Source organism: Anomaloglossus baeobatrachus, chromosome 10 (assembly GCF_048569485.1).
Source record: "Anomaloglossus baeobatrachus isolate aAnoBae1 chromosome 10, aAnoBae1.hap1, whole genome shotgun sequence".
NCBI classification, from domain to species: Eukaryota; Metazoa; Chordata; class Amphibia; order Anura; family Aromobatidae; genus Anomaloglossus; species Anomaloglossus baeobatrachus.
In genome coordinates this window covers 147,029,157-147,052,738 of record NC_134362.1, presented here as the reverse complement: position 1 = coordinate 147,052,738, position 23,582 = coordinate 147,029,157, and the positions used below count along the sequence as shown (strand labels likewise).

At 44.6% G+C, this 23,582-nt stretch overlaps 1 protein-coding gene across 4 annotated transcripts in view; it reads left to right on the top strand.

Moving 5' to 3' along the window:
* Positions 1-23,582, top strand: part of CHD9 (chromodomain helicase DNA binding protein 9) — a 365,799-nt gene that overhangs the window by 139,304 nt on the left and 202,913 nt on the right. For all 4 annotated transcript variants that reach the window (XM_075325725.1, XM_075325724.1, XM_075325727.1 and 1 more), the window contains one exon: positions 17,325-17,433. In XM_075325725.1, the coding sequence (XP_075181840.1) occupies positions 17,325-17,433 (109 nt within the window). The remainder of the gene's footprint in view (positions 1-17,324; positions 17,434-23,582) is intronic.

Below are 23,582 nucleotides of genomic sequence, written 5' to 3'. Positions count from 1 at the left end.
GCGTTTTTGAGTTAAAAAACAAAAATGGACATGTCAGTTCTTTCCTAACGCAGCCAAAAACGCACCAAATCGCGGCAAAAGCGCATGCGTTTTTTGATGCGTTTTTTCGACACAGGTGCGTTTTTGTGCATTTTTAGCGGCCAAAAACGCACAAAAACGCAGCGTCAAAAAGACGCAGTGTGCGAACCTAGCCTAACTGTGCGCTCCACATGTGATTTTGGTGAATGGCTGACACCTATTTTAGCATCAGGTGGGTTTCAATCAAATCACATAAGTGTGTAGTCTGGTGGTGCGGCTGCCATGTGTTACCTGCAAATATCCAGCGCTAAATTGCCCCCATAGATGGCTGTGACGGCAGCAGCACAGTCAGACCCCCTCAGGATTTGGACCATTTTCTGCCCATACACTCTTGACTTGAGGGCTCTCTTAGGCCACATGCACACATTCAGTATTTTGGTCAGTATTTCACCTCAGTATTTTGGGTAGTATTTCACCTCAGTATTTTGGTCAGTATTTTACCTCAGTATTTGGGTACTGTTCCACTTGCATACAGCTTTCGGAAGTGATATGCTAATGACTCTCTGCTTCGAGCGTCAGCCAACGGTCATGCGACTGTGATGCGATCTTGCGATCGTATCACAGCTGCAGAGAAGAGGGAGGGAGCACTTTCTCCCCATCTCCTCCTCTGTCTGTCTCTACGTACATCGCACTGCATTCGCTTGACATGAGAGTACAGTGCGATCTTTTATACATCCCATAGAGTTGTATGGGGGTGCGTGAGCCGAGACATGCTGCCAAACACAGCATGCTGTGATTCATTTCGCATGCCGGTATGGCATGAGAAATCAATCGCAGATGGACACTGCCCTATAGTTTTGCACTGGTGTGAGTGCAATCCGATGTTTTATTAGATTGCACTCGCACATGAAAATTGCAAGTGGAACTGTACCCTTTTGGTCAGTATTTTACCTCAGTATTTTGGTCCGTATTTTACCTCAGTGTTTGGTCAGTATTTTTACGTCCGCGTTTGGCAAGTATTTTACCTTAGTATTTGGGCTCGGTTCCACTTGCAATTAACATAGCCGAATGCAATCCTATAAAACATCGGACTGCACTCGTACCAGTGTAAAATTATAGGGCAGTGTCCATCTGTGATTGATTACTCATGCTATATCTGGATGAGAAATTAATTGCAGCATGCTGCAATTGCAAGCGAGTCTCAGCTCACACATACCCATACAAGTCTTTGGGTGTGTGTGAAACGTCGCACTGCACTCACATGTCATCCGACTGCAGTGCGATGTACAGAGACACAGGCCGCGGAGAAGAGGGAGAAAGTGTTCCCCCACCTCCTCCACAGCTGTGATCCGATTGCAAGATCGCATCACAGTCGCATGACGCTTAGCTGATACAGCAGAGAGTCATTAGTATATTGCTTCCGATGCTCTTGCATCGGAAGCTATGCGCAAGTGGAACCGAGACCTTAGCTCAGTATTTTTCCTCAGCGTTTGGTCAGTATTTTTCCTCAGCGTTTGGTCAGTATTTTTCATCAGCGTTTGGTCAGTATTTTACCTCAGCGTTTGGTCAGTATTTTACCTCAGCGTTTGGTCAGTATTTTACCTCAATGTTTGGTCAGTATTTTACCTCAGCGTTTGGTCAGTATTTTACCTCAGTGTTTGCTCAGTATTTTAGCTCGGTATTTATTTAGTATTTTACTTCAGTATTTGTAAGCCAAGATCAGAGGAAAAGTATAATAGAAGCACACGCTGCATTTATAACCCACTCCTGGTTTTTGATACAAATACTGAGGTAAAAAACTCCCCAAGTGCACAACGTGTGCGTGTGTTCATATTGAGTTTTTTTTAACTTTTTGTAGCAGAAATGGTATGCTGTGCACAGATTCTTTATTCCTATGTTTTTCTAATCGAATCCACTTCAAGAAAAAGCTGATGGTTTTTTCCTGAAGTGTCTTTCTCCTATTGTTTCATCTGTAAAGAGCGAGCTGCTTCCATTGAAGCCTCCTGAAGAACGAGCTGGTCACTTCTTGTAGCCACTTCTCACTTTCAGCGCCCTGAAGCGGTTAGAGGAAGGGACAAAAGACGGGACATGTGCACGCTGTCACATTGCTGTGAGCTATACTCCTTTTTTTCTGGCAGAATCTGCCTGAAAAAAGACATTGTGTGCACATACCCCAAAAAACACAAGGAGTTAAAGAAAAAAACACTTTTATTGAACAGTTGAAGAGTAAGGCCAGAGTCACATTTGCGAGTGCCTCTCGTGTAACTCACATGAGTATGTCATTGAATCACCCGGCACAGCTGCACACTCTCCAGACAGGAGCGTCTCAGCTGCATAGAGATACATGCAACCGACCCGCTCCTGTCAGGAGAGTGTGCGGCCATTGCGGGTGATTCAATGAGAAACTTGCGTGAGTTAGACGTGAGGCACTCGCAAGTGTGACTCTGGCCTAAGGGTATGTGCCCACGATCAGGACTCGTTGCGTTCAGAACAAAGCGGGTCCTGACCTGCGGGTCCACATGTCTCCTCCACAGGAGACCGCAGCTGCTTGTACCCACGATCAGGGTTCAGTGCGCTGCGGTCTCTTTTTTGTGTTCTCCATACAGAGGACGCATGCAACTGCAGCAAACAACTGATATGCTGCCGTCTGGAAACACGCACCGCAGGTCAGTGTTTGCTCGGAAAAATGAAGCACAGTGGGCACGATATTTCTAGAAATCCATCCACTATGCTTGTACTGTACACCACAACATTTTGGACGCAGCTGAAATATACTGTGTCCAAAACGCTTCAAATACTGATCGTGGGCATGCACCCTTAGGCTATGTGCCCACGCTGCGGATTTTGCGCGGATTTTGCCGCAGATTTGCCGCGGATTTGCCGCAGATTTCCCGAAAATCTGCAGCAGCGGCACTTCCAAGCCATTTCAATGGCATTTTGGAAATGCTGTGTCCATGCTGCGGATTTTTCCGCTGCGGATTTGCCGCGGATTTTGATCCGGAAAAATCTGCAGCATGCCAATTGTTTGGTGCAGATTTGGTGCGGATTTTTGGTTTTGAATGGGGGGAAAAAAAAAATCCGCATCAAAATCCGCGGTAAATCCGCGGCAACTCCGCGGCAAATCCGCGGGTGCGGATTTGCCGCGAAAGTCGCGGATTTTCAGGCAGAAAAATCCGCAGGTACATTCTACCGTGGACACATAGCCTTAGGCTATGTGCGCATGCAGAGTTTTTGGTTGCAGACATTTTCTGCACCTTAGGGCAAAAAAACCACACCCAAAAAACACATGCATTTTTTAGTGAAATCAATGGCTGGAAGGGCTAAGCAACGTGTGCACAGCACTTCACAATTCTCATTGACTTTGCTGGGATAAAGATAGACATGCAGATTTGGGCAACAAACTGCACCAAAAAAACACATAAAAAACGCAGCGTGTGTACAGGGCATTACTGCAGCGAAAAATCAGTGAAACGCTCAGTGTGAACAGATCTTTAGGGCACACATGGAGCTTTATATTTCAGCTGGCATCTTCTGCTTCAATAACTACGCAGGTATGCCCTCAGGATGTGTTTATACTGAGGGGTTTTTTTTAGCGTTTTTGGACTAGAAAAAACACAAGGAGTTCAAAGACCGCAGGTTTTGATTTTAAAAATACTGCTGTGAAAGAAACCCAGTGTGAACAAGACCTTAAACTATGTGCATACAGACAGTGTCTTTTAGGCGCCAGTGCAGCCTTTCCCTGTGAACCCGCTAAGGCAGACCTGGGCAAGGGGCGGCCCGCGGGCCACATCCGGCCCGCCTACTCTCTGTGACCGGCCCGCCTGGCTCAGGGCGTCCTTGCTGGCCGGTCACTGATGAGGGGAATCTGACCTGTTGTCCGGAGCTCCAGGCTCCAGGAGGCGCGTGGTCAGATTGCCCTCATCAGTGCCCGGGCAAATGCCGGGGCCCTGGAGAGCCGGGGGGGCTCACTCGGCCTCGTCAGTTCTGGTGCCCCTTGGCCGGGGCCCACTCGTCTTAGTTCTGCTGCCCCCGGGCCGAGTTCCGGGGACCGCAGTCCTCGGCAGGAATCTGCGGCGCCGTCCCTTTAAGGAGCAAAGACTTCCTGGTTGAACTTCATCTGTGGGCGGAGCTACCGGCCGGCGTCCTGCTCATCCCACAGATGAGAGTTGCAGTGCCAGCCAGCGACCCCCAGCACAGTGCTTCTTTCCGGCTCTGTGTGGGCCCCCTCTCCACCGTGACCTGAGCGGTATGTGCCCTCCCCACCCCCCGATTTATGGGCCCTGGTGAGCTGTATGGGCTCTCCTCCCCCCCTAGGTGTATTCCCTGCAAACCCCCCAACCCCACCCCCTCCCCGGTGCCGTATGTGCTGGGCCCCAGAGCCGCGTGTGTGTCTGTCTGTATGTATATATGTAGCAGAGCTATGTGTGTATGTAGCAGAGCAATGTGTATGTATGTATATATGTAGCAGAGTTATGTGTGTCTGTATGTAGCAGAGCTATGTGTGTCTGTATGTAGCAGAGCTATGTGTGTCTGTATGTAGCAGAGCTATGTGTGTCTGTATGTAGCAGTGCTATGTGTGTATGTATGTAGCAGAGCTATTTGTGTATGTATGTAGCAGAGCTATGTGTGTCTGTATGTAGCAGAGCTATGTGTGTCTGTATGTAGCAGAGCTATGTGTGTATGTATGTAGCAGAGCTATGTGTGTCTGTATGTAGCAGAGCTATGTGTGTCTGTATGTAGCAGAGCTATGTATGTAGCAGAGCTATGTGTGTCTGTATGTAGCAGAGCTATGTGTGTCTGTATGTAGCAGAGCTATGTATGTAGCAGAGCTATGTGTGTCTGTATGTAGCAGAGCTATGTGTGTCTGTATGTAGCAGTGCTATGTGTGTCTGTATGTAGCAGTACTATGTGTGTATGTATGTAGCAGAGCTATGTGTGTCTGTATGTAGCAGAGCTATGTGTGTATGTATGTAGCAGAGCTATGTGTGTATGTATGTAGCAGAGCTATGTGTGTCTGTATGTAGCAGAGCTATGTGTGTCTGTATGTAGCAGAGCTATGTGTGTCTGTATGTAGCAGAGCTATGTGTATGTATGTAGCAGAGCTATGTGTGTCTGTATGTAGCAGAGCTATGTGTGTCTGTATGTAGCAGAGCTATGTATGTAGCAGAGCTATGTGTGTCTGTATGTAGCAGAGCTATGTGTGTCTGTATGTAGCAGAGCTATGTGTGTGTCTGTATGTAGCAGAGCTATGTGTGTCTGTATGTAGCAGAGCTATGTGTGTATGTATGTAGCAGAGCTATGTGTGTCTGTATGTAGCAGAGCTATGTGTGTCTGTATGTAGCAGAGCTATGTATGTAGCAGAGCTATGTGTGTCTGTATGTAGCAGAGCTATGTGTGTCTGTATGTAGCAGAGCTATGTGTATGTATGTAGCAGAGCTATGTATGTAGCAGAGCTATGTGTGTATGTATGTAGCAGAGCTATGTATGTAGCAGAGCTATGTGTGTATGTATGTAGCAGAGCTGTGTGTATGCATGTAGCAGAGCTATGTATGTATGTAGCAGAGCTATGTATGTATGTAGCAGAGCTATGTGTGTATGTATGTAGCAGAGCTATGTATGTAGCAGAGCTATGTGTGTATGTATGTAGCAGAGCTATGTGTGTATGTAGCAGAGCTATGTGTCTGTATGTATATATGTAGCAGAGCTATGTGTGTATGTATGTAGCAGAGCTATGTATGTATGTAGCAGAGCTATGTATGTATGTAGCAGAGCTATGTGTGTCTGTAGCAGAGCTATGTGTGTCTGTAGCAGAGCTATGTGTGTCTGTATGTATGCAGCAGAGCTGTGTGTCTGTATGCATGTATAATGAGTATCTATGTATGTCAGTGTATATGGCTGTATAGATGTGTCCTTTCTATATGTATTTTTGTGAGTTTGTCTTTAAATATGTATGTGTACGTATGTGTGTCTGCGTGTTGATGGGGCCCACTGGGACTCTTCCGCCCGGGGCCCACACAAACCTGGAGCCGTCCCTGACCCTCATCACACGCTGCGTGTCGGGCAGGAAACAGAGGACAGATCCTCAAGTTCCACACAGTGTAGGCAGCGGAACGCAGGAATCTCTCCTCTGTTCCTTGCCCGACACTTTTCTCTGTGACACACGCGCGCCCTGATATCGTCAGTACGGCGCGCGTGTGTCATTTGAAAAGTTCCCGCCCGGCAGGAGAAGCTGCAGAGGCGGGGGCTGTATGGAGAGAGGCAGCGGCGGGGGCTCCTAGGAATACAGCGTCGGCGCAGCCTGGCCATGTGAAGGAGAAGCAGCTCAGCGGGGGGCTCGTACGGAGGTGTCTGAGGACGGGAACGATAAGAAGAGAGGTGAGTGGTTACTAGTAACCTGCGGGGACAATGGGGGCGGGCAGGCGGGGGGCTGGGGGAGAGGGGTAACTTTTGACAAATATTTGGGGTGTAGTGGTTTAGTATATGGGAATGTAGTTTTACAGGTGTGGTATATGGGGGGGTGTAGTGGTGTAGTTTTATAGGTGTGTAGTGGTGTAGTATAATACAGGTGTATATAGGAGTGTAGTATAATACTACACCCCTATATACACCTGTATTATACTACACCACTACACCCCTATATACACCTGTATTATACTACACCCCTATATACACCTGTATTATACTACATCCCTATATACACCTGTATTATACTACACCACTACACCCCTATATACACCTGTATTATACTACACCCCTATATACACCTGTATTATACTACACCCCTATATACACCTGTATTATACTACACCACTACACCCCTATATACACCTGTATTATACAGGTGTATATAGGGGTGTAGTATAATACAGGTGTATATAGGGGTGTAGTATAATACAGGTGTATATAGGAGTGTAGTGGTGTAGTATATTACAGGTGTATATAAGGGTGTAGTGGTGTAGTATATTACAGGTGTATATGGGGTGTAGTGGTGTAGTATATTACAGGTGTAGTATAATACAGGTATTTATAGGGGTGTAGTGGTGTTGTATAATACAGGTGTGGTATATAGGAGTGTAGTATAATACAAGTGTAGTATATAGGGGTGTAGTGATGTAGTATAATACAAGTGTAGTATATAGGGGTGTAGTGATGTAGTATAATACAAGTGTAGTATATAGGGGTGTAGTGATGTAGCATAATACAAGTGTAGTATATAGGGGTGTAGTGATGTAGTATAATACAAGTGTAGTATATAGGGGTGTAGTGATGTAGTATAATACAAGTGTAGTAAATAGGGGTGTAGTGATGTAGTATATTACAAGTGTAGTATATAGGGGTGTAGTGATGTAGTATAATACAAGTGTAGTATATAGGGGTGTAGTGATGTAGGTTATCACAGGTGTAGTATATAGTGATGTGCTGCAGTTTATTACAGGTGTAGTGTATACTGATGTATATTACAGGTGTAGTATGTGGCGGGTGTAGTGATGTAGTATATGGGGATTGTGTGTGTATGTATACATTGTGTGTATGTGTATATATATTATACACGCACAGTATATATGCGTGTTTGTGTGTGTATATATATATATATATATATATATATATATATGTGTTGATCTCCCTAAGGTCAACCATCCTTGCTCGCATATATATATATATATATATATATATATATATATATATATATATATGTAGAACCGAGTTAATTATATTAGTCCGGCCCTCTAAAACCATCCCAATTTCTCATGCGGCCCCATGGGAAAATTAATTGCCCACCCCTGCGCTAAGGCTACCCTCCGTGTGTCCTCCACGGCTCCACCGCCTGCGGCTTGTACGCTATACTGCATTTTTATAGTTATATTTCAATCAAAAATCTGTCCAATAAAGATGTGTGCACACAGACTTAGGCTATGTGCCCACGGGACAATGTACCCGCGGATATATCAGCAGGTACGTCCTCGCAGGTTTCCCGCTGCAGGATTCCATCGAAATATCTGTGGTAAACCTGCGGACATTCATGCGGCTTACCTGCGGAAGTCCCAGCCCTATCTCCATAGTGGAGGGCCGGGAATTCCGCAGATATTGCCGCAGGAATAATTGACATGCAGTTATGTGTGGGTGCGGGACATCCGCAGCATGTTCCACAGCCGCACATACCGCAGCATGGACACAGCACTCCCCATGTCCCATAGGATAACATGGGAGTGTCTGTACTTGCTAAAACCTGCGGATTTATCTAGAAAATTCAGATAAATCCGCAGGTTTTCCGCGGCAAAATCCACAGGTACAGAGTCCAGTGGGTACAGAGTCCAGTGGGTACAGAGTCCAGTGGGTACAGAGTCCAGTGGGTACAGAGTCCAGTGGGTACAGAGTCCAGTGGGTACAGAGTTTGGCTTCTTGCACACATGGTTTATATTTCAGCCATACAAGTAAAATATATCTTTGTACCGTGTTAGCCAGTAGAGATAAAAAAATTGTTTAAAAGAACAGAGAGTCCTCAGTGGTTGATACCTTTTAATGGCTAACTGAAAAGATGGTAATAATTGCAAGCTTTCGAGACTACTCAGGTCTGTTATACCATGCCTGATGAAGAGACCTGAGTAGTCTCGAAAGCTTGCAATTATTACCATCTTTTCAGTTAGCCATTAAAAGGTATCAACCACTGAGGACTCTCTGTTCTTTTAAACAATTTTTTTATTTCAGCCATATAATTCTCGGACAGGATTGCCAAACTTCAGATTGTAAAAATGTAGCCATTGCTGATTCCTTTCCGTAGACAGTGCAGATTGGTAGCTGACCAGTTGTTGTAATGACTCGCTTGTTTCTTAGCTGTTGTAATGATAATTAATCAGCGTAAGTGAAGAACAGCCACAATAAAACTTGATGGATTGTGCTCCTGTAAAAATCATCATTACCGGCGGCTCATTCAGTAAATAATGCTGACATTTACGATAACAGCACATCTCATTGAAAGCTGAGCTATATTTCACCAATACATGGTTTTCCATATTCAGGGGGAAATAAGAGAATATTGTATGATGTGTGATGAAAAAAATCCCTTTAATCCAGCATCTGATATTCCAGACTAATTACAGTGAAACAAATGGCAATTAATATGATTAAAATCCAAGTTAGGCTAGGTTCACATTTCCGTCAATTTGTATCAGTCACAATCCGCGGCTCTGGTAAACAATGAAATCTTATTTCTCATAGACTTGTATGAGTGGTGGATTGCGACTGATGACCTTGCGTTGCATCCGCTGCGCGGCGCATCAGTCGTCTTTGGACTGACCGCCGGGCAGAAACAACGCAGAATGTAATATTTTTGGGCCGTCAAAATAAACGCACCGCGCAGGAATCCGTCACAATCCGTCAAGCTTGTCATGTTTGTCTATTGTGCTGGATTCTGTCGTAACCCGTCTTACGATGGAATCCAGCGCTGGATTCCGTCATGCTCTACTGAGCATGCCCAGCATGTCTGGCACTCCCACTGGGCTGTCCCAAACGCAAACGGATCATGACTGATCCGTCAAAAAACGGACGCACAGCGGATGCAACAGACGCGACGAATCAGTTTTTTCACAGGATTCCTGTGAACAGAATCCTGTGAAATAACACATCTGTTGCCATCTAAAAAACGCCGGATCCGTCGTTGACGGACCTGACGGATTTAAAACAACGGAAATGTGAACCTAGCCTTACAATGATCAATTATGTGACAACAGTTTTTCATGTTGTCTTTTGTAAAGTCCTAGTACAGGACATAGGGATGTAATCCCAGGCATCTAATCCTGCATAATCATTACCTGGCTCCTACTGATATTGGAGAAAATCAGGAATAGATTTGTTTGCCATTGCTCACAAAATATGATGATCCGATCTATTTTTTTGCAGTTATAGAGTATAAAAGAAGTCTTATGTGTGCCTTATTTCCAGCTGTGTTTCTTTATTTACATTTCTGTTACAATAGATGATATATTTGGAAATTTTCCATTGTAGCAGGGGCAGACGTGTACAGCTTCATAGCGAGGTAATAAATAAGGGGTGAGTGATGCCATCCTAAAAGCAGCTGGCATTGTCCGAGTGTCTTGTAGATTGAATCTAAGGGACTGCGGTTATGTACCGTATTTCATGGCTCAAATGCAGGAGAGACCTAAGAGAGTGATCTTTTATTATGGAAGTTGCTCTGTTTGGCCCATATACTGTATGGCGAGTCCTCCACAGACGGTAGGCTTGTTTGCATTGTGGTGGAATATATAAAGTCTACGCTGACGATGATCTTTTTTCATTTAAAGAGCACTGGTCACTAAGTCAAAAGTGGCCAATTTTTGTTCTTTTTTTATTCCCTCTGACCCACTGACTATTGCAGCTTTTGTCTTTCTGAAATCTGCCATACGGTTCTAGAGATATGGGCCTTTAGAATTTACAGCTGATTGTTATGGTCTCCACAATAAAGACCCCACCGTCCCACCAGAGAATCCAATAAACCACACCTCCTCGGTGAAGATCATAAAGATTAGCACTAGATAAAAAGCCTCGTATTTCTGGAACCGTGTGATGGATTTTAATAAGACAAACAACTGAATACTCAGAGGAGCGGCCGGCATGAAATGAGAGTGGAAACTGGACACTTTTCACCTAGTGACAGATCCCCTTTAAAAGTATGTATTTGACCTAAAAAAATCCTAAAGAATTAGAACCCAGAATCTATAGCAGAAAATATATGTGGGCTAGACATCCTGTAAATATCTCCATTTAATACTGCTAACCCAAGAAGTCATGGGTCAGCTATGTTTTTTTGTATATATTCTATATACAGTTAGGTCCAGAAATATTTGGACAGTGACACAATTTTCGCGAGTTGGGCTCTGCATGCCACCACATTGGATTTGAAATGAAACCTCTACAACAGAATTCAAGTGCAGATTGTAACGTTTAATTTGAAGGTTTGAACAAAAAGTATCTGATAGAAATTGTAGGAATTGTACACATTTCTTTACAAACACTCCACATTTTAGGAGGTCAAAAGTAATTGGACAAATAAACCAAACCCAAACAAAATATTTTTATTTTCAATATTTTGTTGCGAATCCTTTGGAGGCAATCACTGCCTTAAGTCTGGAACCCATGGACATCACCAAACGCTGGGTTTCCTCCTTCTTAATGCTTTGCCAGGCCTTTACAGCCGCAGCCTTCAGGTCTTGCTTGTTTGTGGGTCTTTCCGTCTTAAGTCTGGATTTGAGCAAGTGAAATGCATGCTCAATTGGGTTAAGATCTGGTGATTGACTTGGCCATTGCAGAATGTTCCACTTTTTTGCACTCATGAACTCCTGGGTAGCTTTGGCTGTATGCTTGGGGTCATTGTCCATCTGTACTATGAAGCGCCGTCCGATCAACTTTGCGGCATTTGGCTGAATCTGGGCTGAAAGTATATCCCGGTACACTTCAGAATTCATCCGGCTACTCTTGTCTGCTGTTATGTCATCAATAAACACAAGTGACCCAGTGCTATTGAAAGCCATGCATGCCCATGCCATCACGTTGCCTCCACCATGTTTTACAGAGGATGTGGTGTGCCTTGGATCATGTGCCGTTCCCTTTCTTCTCCAAACTTTTTTCTTCCCATCATTCTGGTACAGGTTGATCTTTGTCTCATCTGTCCATAGAATACTTTTCCAGAACTGAGCTGGCTTCATGAGGTGTTTTTCAGCAAATTTAACTCTGGCCTGTCTATTTTTGGAATTGATGAATGGTTTGCATCTAGATGTGAACCCTTTGTATTTACTTCCATGGAGTCTTCTCTTTACTGTTGACTTAGAGACAGATACACCTACTTCACTGAGAGTGTTCTGGACTTCAGTTGATGTTGTGAACGGGTTCTTCTTCACCAAAGAAAGTATGCGGCGATCATCCACCACTGTTGTCATCCGTGGACGCCCAGGCCTTTTTGAGTTCCCAAGCTCACCAGTCAATTCCTTTTTTCTCAGAATGTACCCGACTGTTGATTTTGCTACTCCAAGCATGTCTGCTATCTCTCTGATGGATTTTTTCCTTTTTTTCAGCCTCAGGATGTTCTGCTTCACCTCAATTGAGAGTTTCTTAGAGCGCATGTTGTCTGGTCACAGCAACAGCTTCCAAATGCAAAACCACACACCTGTAATCAACCCCAGACCTTTTAACTACTTCATTGATTACAGGTTAACAAGGGAGACGCCTTCAGAGTTAATTGCAGCCCTTAGAGTCCCTTGTCCAATTACTTTTGGTCCCTTGAAAAAGAGGAGGCTATGCATTACAGAGCTATGATTCCTAAACCCTTTCTCCGATTTGGATGTGAAAACTCTCATATTGCAGCTGGGAGTGTGCACTTTCAGCCCATATTATATATATAATTGTATTTCTGAACATGTTTTTGTAAACAGCTAAAATAACAAAACTTGTGTCACTGTCCAAATATTTCTGGACCTAACTGTATATTGAAATCAAATTTCACACGGATTTTGGCACAGAATGAGCGCTGAGTGCAGAGACATCTCGGGTTATATTATTTTCCCCTCCACATTGAATGTACATATCAGTATGTGTAAGGTTGGTGCTGCCGGTGGCCCGTTAGCCGGTGTGAGGGCACCATCTTGGCGGTTGCACCCATCTTTGTATTGAGGCGTGTTGTAGATTCCGGAATGTATAAATGCCCGGAGCAGAAATTGAATTTCCATCAGTGGCTGCTTCATAGTATCTCCGCACACACAGCAATGCAGTTAGAAGATTGATAATACCTTGAAGAGGGGGAGTGAGCGGTTCAGGTGCCCGCAGTGCCAGAGTCGCTGCATTGATGTAAACTAATTGCCTTGACTACACAATAAAGCCAGCCTCCCGGCTCTCATGTGAAAAGGCAGGCGTAGCACAGCCATTTGTATCCGGGCAGCCTTTTCTGCTTCGTATTGCAGCCAGTAATTATCAGATCTGCAGTGTGTGAGGGATCTGCTTTTATAAGGCGGCCTTCTCCCCAGGTTCATCCTTGGGATCCCCATAACGGTAGCCCTGTGATTATCTTCTTAAGTCTTCCGTCTTTCCCGAGAGGATCAAAGCTATTTTGTAACAATTAGGTTAACCTTTCCTCTCCCCGCCTGGCACTACGCTGCAGGGAGCTGTTAGGCGATGGTAGTGAGATATTGACAGACATTAGTACGGCCTTCCTCCGCTGGAGCCTCATGATACACTGCACCCGGCATACAAAGAAATCTGCATGGCACCACAGGGGCCTCTCCCTGGCATGCACGTCTTCATATTGGTGCACAACCATTCATATCACTTAGGCCGGTTTCACACATCAGTTTTTTGCCATCAGGCACAATCTGGTGAAAAAATTGATGCAACGGATCCGGCGAAAAAACTGATCAGTTGCATCAGTTTTTTCCATCCGTTTCTTCCGTTTTTTGATGGATCAGTTTTGATACTGAGCATGCTCAGTTTAAAAAAAACGGAAACCGGCGTTAGATTCCGGCATATGATAGATGATGGCATCTGGCATCTGGATCCGGCATCCTTAGGTTTCTATTATAAAAAATAGCATATGTCGCCGGATCCGACGCAATCCGTTTTTTCGCCGGAGGCAAAAAACGTTCACTTCAACGTTCCATCCGGCCGCCGGACAGGCAAATTTTGCCGGATCCGGCGAAAGCCAGATGGAACGCATGGCCATCCGACACTAATAGAAGTCTATGGGAGAAAGAACGCATCCGGCGGCAACAGACACTGGATGCGTTTTTTTATGTTTTGGCCGGATTGCGCCTGATGGCAAAAAACTGATGTGTGAAACCAGCCTTACCCAGGATACATCATAAATGATATATATATATTATTTATTTTTATTTATTTATTTTTTTTTTATCTGCTTAAATTTGCTCAATATGCTTTGTAAAAAAAAAAAAAAATCCGTCCACTAAGGCATGTAATCATCTAACCTCCACAATCATTACCTGGCCCCTACTGATATTGGACAAAATTAGGAATAGATTTGTTTGCTATTTCTTACAAAATATGATCCGATCCATTATTTGCATTATAGAGTAAAAAAAAAATAAGGAAGGAGGTGACGAAATTAACCTTTCGCTGTGCAGACAACATTGTTGATGTAAAGGCAACGTGACCAATCCGTTAAGGTTCCTAAATCTCTTTGGTACTAAACTATATGGCGGTATCTTACTAAACATGCCTCTGGTAAATTATCAGCTTAAGGGCATGTTCACATGTAGGGTGAATCCTGTAGATTTTTTTGCAAAAAAGGGAGTATTTACGCTACGTAGGAACATGGTTTAATGGGTCTCTTAGACGTGCATATATTTGGTCAGTATGGTGGCAGTGAGCTGAACCGGAGAGCACACTGACCCAATATTAATCTGCATTTTTCATACAAACCAATGGTTCATATAATCAGCGGCCTGGTCCCGACCAGACTAGCAGGCAACACATGTCAACAGCAGGACAACATGCAGAGCCAATCCCATCTGGATGTGAATTTTAGAAACCCTACTGGACACAGATTCATATTGTATGACACATACAGTATATCACAAAAGTGAGTACACCCCTTACATTTTTGTAAATATGTTATATCTTTTCATGAGACTGCACTGAAGATCTGACACCTTGATACAATAATCAGTGTACAACTTGTATAAGGCGCTTTTCCACTTGCGTACCGCTCCCGATGCGGGAGCATTGGAAGCAACATGCTTATGATCCTCTGCTGCGGGTGTCAGCCGAGGATCATGTGACTGTGATGCGATCTTGCGATCGTATCACAGGAACGGAGAAGATGGAGGGAGCACTTTCTCCCCATCTCCTCTGCTGTCTGTCTCTGCGTGCACCGCACTGCGGTGGCATAACATGCAAGTGCAGTGCAATTTTACACACACGTGAGCCGAGACTCAGTGAAAATCACAGCATCCTGCAATTGTACCGAAAGCCCAATTCGTGTGGAGAAAAAACGGGACAGATGAAACTATCGCATTGATCAACACTGGTGCGAGTGCAATCAGATTTTTTTTTATCGCACCGCACTCGCACAAGAAAATTGCAGAGAGAAAAGCGCCCTAACAGTGTAAGTTTGGTGCCCTCTAAATAACTCAACACAGAGCCAATAATGTCTAAACTGCTGGCAACAAAAGTGAAAATTGTGCCCAATTAGCCATTTTCCCTCCGTGGTGTCATATGACTCATTAGTGTTACAAGGCCTCAAGGCCTCAGGTGTAAATGGGGAGCAGGAGTGTTGTTTTGGTGTTATCCCTCACACACACTCTCATACTGGTCACAGGAGGTTCAACATGGCTCCTCATGGGAAAGTCTTCCGAGGATCTGGAAAAAAGAATTGTTGCTTTAAATAAAGATGGCCGAGGCTATAAGAAGATTGCAGACACCCTGAAACTGATCTGCACCACGGCGGCTAAGACCATACAGTGGTATAACAAGACAGGATCCACTCAGAACCAGCCTCACCATAGTCGACCAAAGAAGTTGAGTGCACATGATCAACGTCATATCCAGAGGTTGTCTTCTCAAAATAGATGTATGAGTGCTGCTAGCATTACTGCAGAGGTTACAGGGGTGGGGGTCAGCCTGTCAGTCCTCAGACCATATGCTGCATCAAATTGGTCTGCATGGCTGTCCTCCCGGGAGGAAGATTCTTTTCAAGACGATACACAAGAAAGCCCACAAACCATTTGCTGAAGACAAGCAGACTAAAGACATGGATTACTGGAACCATGTCCTGTGATCTGATGAGACCAAGATAAATTTATTTGGTTCAGATGTTGTCAAGTGTGTGTGGCGGCAACCAGGTGAGGAGTACAAAGACAAGTGTGTCCTGCCTACAGTCAAGCATGGTGGTGGAATTGTCATGATTTGGGGCTGCATTAGTGCTGCTGACTGTGGGTAGCTATAGTTCATTGAGGGAACTATGAATGCCAATATATCCTGTGACATACTGAAGCAGAGCATGATCCCCTCCCTCTAGAAATTGGGCTACAAGTCAGGATTCCAACATGATAGCGACCCCAAACACACCTCCAAGACCACTGCATTTATAAAGAAACTGAGGGTAAAGGTGATGGACTGACCAATAGTCTCCAGACCTAAACCCTATTGGGCATCTGTGGGGCCTCCTCAAAAGGAAGGTGGAGGAGCGCAAGCTCTCTAACATCCACCAGCTCTGTGAAATCATGATGGAGGATAGAAGAGGATCCAGTGGCTCCTGTGAAGCTCTCGTGAACTCCATGCCCAAGAAAGTTACGTCAGTGCTTGAAAATAAAGCTGCCACTCAAAATATTGACACTTTGGGCACAATTTGGCTATTTACACCTAGGGGTGTACTCACTTTTGTTACCAGTAGTTTAGACATTAATGGCTGTGTGTTGAGTTATTTAGAGGACACCACATTTACACTGTTATATAAATCGTACACTGACTACTATACATTGTATCAAAGTGTCACATCGTCAGTGTTGTCCCATGAAAAGATATAATAAAATGTGTACAAAAATGTGAGGGGTGTTCTTCACCTTCTGAGAGCATCATGATTTGAGGGCAGAGACCCTGATTCCAGCAATGTGTCACTTACTGGGCTGCTTGCTGCAGTGAAGAAAAATCACACTTTTATCTGCTGCAGAGCTAGCAGTTCTCTGAATGCTGAGCTCAGTATAACCCCATGCACGCCACTGATTGGCAGTGTTCTGTGTACACTGTGCATAGTCAGAGAAATGCCAATCAGTGGGGGGCGGGGTTATACAGAGATCAGGAATATGGCGGAAAACATAACAGCAGGTTTACTAGTCCTCTATTGATAATTTCCTAACTGAAAAAACTGTGATTTTTATCAAAACTACAGCAAGCGACCCAGTAAGTGACAGATCGCTGGAATCAGGGTCTCTGTACATTTTAGGCAGCAAAAACCTGGTGACAGAATCCCTTTAACCAATGCAAGCAACAATGTGTGATTATGTCTCGGGGCCTTCCTCAATATGAAACATTTCTCTTACTTGTGGTTGTGCTAAAATCAGGCATAACCGTAATTCCATTCATTAATCTCCAGCCTGGTCTGCCTCCATTGTGTGCAGTACATCTCTGCATATGCATTACACAGTATGTGTGCGCCTCTTGTACTATTTTATACAATTTTCTATTATTTGATGGATGCTCCAAGCACCTAATAAGTCAGTCGAGAGATTTTATGGAAGTTTTGGTTGTGTGTTATCAATTCTCCCAGTTATTTCCCTTTTCTAACTGTTCCGTTTTCTTCATTCCAACAGCAAATTAATTATTACTCTGGGCAAGAATCAAAAGCGAAAGATTGAATCCTCAGATGAATTCTCCGACTCTGAACCAGCCTCACTGACTCTGAGAGATGAAGACGCTCAGGTGTGGAAGACTTTTTTTTTTCTTTTTAAGTAGTCGTCATTAACCATTTGTTGCACAGCAGCAGATCTTCTTCAGCAACTCTTAATTCACTTCTCTGATGTCTCTGTTCCAAATTATGTATACTATATACTGTATACAGGTTAAGAGTGGGCATGCACATTAGAGGAAGACAGTTTGACAGTGCAGACAAATTCATGGGGTTCAGTCCATATTATGTGTATGATCTCCTGACCTCCACCTGATCAATGATGTCAGGGAAGCAGTAGTGTAGCATTGAGGTGGATGATGGGTACAAACTGGGGCCGTTACCTTGGGAACAAAATTCTTTAGGGGTGCAAAAAAATTCGCCCTCCCATTCCCACTGTCCAGATGATCAAAAGAAGTAGCCCCTAGTCCTGGGCAGTCTACACCAAGAGGCAGGCAAGCAAACAGGCACAATGAGCTCCCAACAAGCAGCAGTGTACAGCAGCTGTCTCACCAATTACCGTATTTTTCGGACTATAAGACGCACCGGACAATAAGACGCACCCTGGTTTTAGAGGAGGAAAATAGGAAAATAAAATGTTAAGCAAAAAATGTGGTCATGACACACTTATGGGGCGAGGATCTGCTGCTGACACGGTTATGGGGTAATGTCCTGCTCATATACTCCCCATGCTGCTCATATACTCCCCAGCCTGCTCATATACTCCCCAGCCTGCTCATATACTCCCCATGCTGCTATATACCCTCATCCTGCCCATATACTCCCCATGCTGCTCATATACTCCCCATGCTGCTCATATACTCCCCATGCTGCTCATATACTCCCCATGCTGCTCATATACTCCCCATGCTGCTCATGATATACCCCTATCCTGCTATATGCCCTCATCCTGGTGTATGGCCGCATCCTGTGGCACATAAAAAAAATAAACGGTCATACTCACCTTACCTCACCTCACTCCCTGCAGCACCGCTCCTCTTACCGTCTATGTCAGCGGCAGCGCCGCTGAGTGGAGCCGTCCCCGTTCCCCTGCAACATCGCGATGTCCTCCGGTGGTCTGTGTTGGCAGCTGCGTGTGGACATGTGCGTACAGCGATGACATCATCCCTGTGCGCCCCGCTAGTCTCCACACAAGTCAGCTGACCGGCACAAACAGGAGATCGCGATGTTGCAGGGGAACAGTGAGTAATGTGTACTGATCACTGCCCCCCGCACTGATGATGATGCGCGGGGGGCAGTGAATACAGCCGCACATGATCACTCCAGGCTGCAGTTGCCATGGGTGATCATGCGGGCCGGCGGTTGATCCCTGCCCATCACCCCGCCCACCTATCAGTGCGGAGTTCAGCGCTGATAGATGGGCGGGAGGATGGGCGTGCATATTAAATGAGCGGATCCACGTGGTCACGGCAGGCTGCTACAGCCTGCTCGTGCCCCCGATGACCCGCTCCACCGCAGCACCCTCATTCCCCGCAGCCACAGTCAGACCATAAGACGCACCCCCCACTTTCCCCCAACATTTGGGGGAAAAAAAGTGCGTCTTATGGTCCGAAAAATACGGTACATGACTTTATCGCGATACTATGGGCTGCAAGCAAGATGACAAATGTTGCTCTGTGCTCTCCCAAAGTTTGTCCCTTCTCCTTTCACTTGCACTTTTATGACGGGAGCGAGAGAGATCTAATCAAAAAAGGACTAACATTATAACAAATTTTATGTTTTACAGTTTAGCCCAGGGTTAGAGTTAGGACTAGGGTTAGGACTAGGACTGTGATTAGAATTAGGCATAGGGCTACAACTAGGATTAAGGTTGGGAAGAGGACTACGACTAGGGTTAGGAAGAAGCTATGACTAGGATTAGGAAGAGGCTACGACTAGGGTTAGGGAGAGGCTACAACTAGGGTTAGGAAGAGGGCTACAACTAGGGTTAGGAAGAGGGCTACAACTAGGGTTAGGAGGAGGACTACGACTAGGGTTAGGAAGAGGGCTACGACTAGGGTTAGGAAGAAGCTACGACTAGGGTTAGGGAGAGGCTACGACTAGGGTTAGGGAGAGGCTACGACTAGGGTTAGGGAGAGGCTACGACTAGGGTTAGGGAGAGGCTACGACTAGGATTAGGAAGAGGGCTACAACTAGGGTTAGGAAGAGGGCTACAACTAGGGTTAGGAAGAGGGCTACAACTAGGGTTAGGAAGAGGGCTGCAACTAGGGTTAGGAGGAGGGCTACGACTAGGGTTAGGAAGAGGGCCACGACTAGGATTAGGAAGAGGGCTACAACTAGGGTTAGGAAGAGGGCTACGACTAGGATTAGGAGGAGGGCTACGACTAGGGTTAGGAAGAGGGCTACGACTAGGGTTAGGAAGGGCTACAACTAGGGTTAGGAAGAGGGCTACAACTAGGGTTAGGAAGAGGGCTACGACTAGGGTTAGGAAGAGGGCAACAACTACGGTGAGGAAGAGGGCTATGACTAGGGTTAAGAAGAGGGCTACGACTAGGGTTAAGAAGAGGGCTACGACTAGGGTTAGGAAGAGGGCTACGACTAGGGTTAGGAAGAGGGCTACGACTAGGGTTAGGAAGAGGGCTACGACTAGGGTTAGGAAGAGGGCTACGACTAGGGTTAGGAAAAGGGCTACAACTAGGGTTAAGAAGAGGCTACGACTAGGGTTAGGAAGAGGGCTATGAATAGGTTTAGGGCTACAACTAGGATTAGTGTTAGCGCATTGATTAGGATTACGACTAGGGTTATGGATAGAGTTGAGCGAGTACCTAACTATTCGTACTCACTATACTCCTAACGAATACTGTCTAATACTCGCATATTCGTTCCTCGTTCCAAATAGCGAGTACAATGCAAGTCAATGGGGAAAAACTCGCAATGTAATGAGTAATCCGAATTCCGTACTATTCGGTACTCGCACAAAAAGTATGGCATTCAGGTTGCTCGTTACATTGCGAGTTTTTCTCCAATGACTTGCATTGCAAATGCTATTTGGAACGAATACGTGAGTATTAGACAGTACTCATGAGTATAGCGAGTACGAATAGTTAGGTACGCGCTCAACTCTAGTTATGGATAATGCTAGGATAGGGTTAGATATATGGCTGAGACAATAAAATAGTTAAATAAGAGCACAAAACATGTAATTTTAAAAAATTTAACAATGTCTAAAATGTTTCATTTTTTAAATTTTATATTTGTTTTAATAAAAAAATAGAAAATTAACTTTAGGATCAAATAGCAAACTAAATTTATATTAGACTCAAGAACAAATGGATTGGGTTTTGAGATTCAATATCTGGATCCTTCTCAGATGATGGGTGTCACTGTCCATACACAAAATTTTGTTGGCCAATTCCTTTAAACTCTGCAGGTTTGCAGCTTCTAGTTTGCCTTGTGTGGTTACCATAGGGTAGGGGAGGGCCACATGAGAGACCATGGCTGTTGTGGAGGGTCCAACCAATAGGCTGAAATTAATTCTGCTCAATATTAACATGTTAATTATTAGTCACAGTCATATGAAAAAGTTTGGGCACCCCTATTAATGTTAACCTTTTTTCTTTATAACAATTTGGGTTTTTGCAACAGCTATTTCAGTTTCATATATCTAATAACTGATGGACTGAGTAATATTTCTGGATTGAAATGAGGTTTATTGTACTAACAGAAAATGTGCAATCCGCATTTAAACAAAATTTGACCGGTGCAAAAGTATGGGCACCCTTATCAATTTCTTGATTTGAACACTCCTAACTACTTTTTACTGACTTACTAAAGCACTAAATTGGTTTTGTAACCTCATTGAGCTTTGAACTTCATAGGCAGGTGTATCCAATCATGGGAAAAGGTATTTAAGGTGGCCACTTGCAAGTTGTTCTCCTATTTGAATCTCCTATGAAGAAAGGCATCGTGGGCTCCTCAACTCTCAACAACTCTCAAATGATCTGAATACAAAGATTATTCAACATAGTTGTTCAAGGGAAGGATACAAAAAGTTGTCTCAGAGATTTAAACTGTCAGTTTCCACTGTGAGGAACATAGTAAGGAAATGGAAGAACACAGGTACGGTTCTTGTTAAGCCCAGAAGTGGCAGGCCAAGAAAAATATCAGAGAGGCAGAGAAGAAGAATGGTGAGAACAGTCAAGGACAATCCACAGACCACCTCCAAAGACCTGCAGCTTCATCTTGCTGCAGATGGTGTCAATGTGCATCGGTCAACAATACAGCGCACGTTGCACAAGGAGAAGCTGTATGGGAGAGTGATGCGAAGGAAGCCGTTTCTGCAAGCACGCCACAAACCGAGTCGCCTGAGGTATGCAAAAGCACATTTGGACAAGCGAGTTACACTTTGGAAGAAGGTCCTGTGGACTGATGAAACAAGATTGAGTTGTTTGGTCATACAAAAAGGCGTTATGCATGGAGGCAAAAAAACACGGCATTCCAAGAAAAGCACTTGCTACCCACAGTAAAATTTGGTGGAGGTTCCATCATGCTTTGGGGCTGTGGGGCGAATGCCGGCACCGGGAATCTTGTTAAAGTTGAGGGTCGCATGGATTCAACTCAGTATCAGCAGATTCTTGACAATAATATGCAAGAATCAGTGACGAAGTTGAAGTTACGCAGGGGATGGATATTTCAGCAAGACAATGATCCAAAACACCGCTCCAAATCTACTCAGGCATTCATGCAGAGGAACAATTACAATGTTCAGGAATGGTTATCCCAGTCCCCAGACCTGAATATCATTGAACATCTGTGGGATGATTTGAAGCGTGCTGTCCATGCTCGGCGACCATCAAACTTAACTGAACTGGAATTGTTTTGTAAACAGGAATGGTCAGATATACCTTCATCCAGGATCCAGGAACTCATTGAAAGCTACAGGAAGTGACTAGAGGCTGTGATTTTTGCAAAAGGAGGATCTACAAAATATTAATGTCACTTTTATGTTGAGGTGCCCATACTTTTGCACCGGTCAAATTTTGTTTAAATGCAGATTGCACATTTTCTGTTAGTACAATAAACCTCATTTCAATCCAGAAATATTACTCAGTGCATCAGTTATTAGATATATGACACTGAAATAGCTGTTGCAAAAACCCAAATTGTTATAAAGAAAAAAGGTTAACATTAATAGGGGTGCCCAAACTTTTTCATATGACTGTAATATTAAATGTATCACTAAATATTGAGGAGAATTAAGTATACTGATACCACGCTATGTACAGTATGAGCCTGCACAGCGCCCCCCCCCCCCCTCATGTACAGTATTAGCCCATACACAGCCCTTATACACAGAGCCCCTGCACAGCCCTATGTACACATGGCCTCCTATATACAGTATGAGTTCTCAGCCTCATATCTACAGCATGAGCCCTCACATAGCATCCAATATACACAATATACAATAAAAGCACTTACATAGCCTCCTATATACAGTACGAGCCCTCACATAGCCTCCTATATACAGCATGAGCCCTCACATAGCATCCAATATACAGTATAAGCCCTTACATAGCCTCCTATATACTACATACTCCCCTTGGTCCTATTCCCCCAGCGCTTTGCTTTGGTCCCACTGCACTGATGCTCCGCACAACAGATGTGATTAAGTGACGCCATCGCGTCTGCCGTCTGACTCGGACATGCTGAATGGTGGAAGAAGGAACCAGCATCATGACGATGCAGATAGCGGTGAAATCGGGCACTAGGTGAGGGAGGGTGACAGCACATTGCGACATGTAGGCCTCCGTGTGCAGCCCTCCTGCTGTCTCGTTCTGCAGGCCGGTCTAGAGCAGTCAGAGGGCTGAATGTGGCCTGCGCAAGGCTTTTTGCGGACATCGGCAATACGGTAACGTTCATAGAGCCTCATTCATCAGAATGGTCTTTGGTGTTCATAGAAGCTCCCATGTTACCAGAGCAGCGGGAGATAATTGAGGCCTCTCCTGCTTCTCTGTCAGTCACATAGTACACTAAATATAACATAGCAGGCCCAACAAATGCCAGTGTGTACAGAAATTGCTTCACCTGCAGCCGTAGTGAGTGTCAGATGTGCAAGGGTTACAGGAGCGGGGCTATAGTTCAGTTGGCTACTGAGTGTGATTGTAGGCAGCCATCTGCACTCGTAATCTATATATATAATTGCCTTATTCTGTCTGTCTGTCTA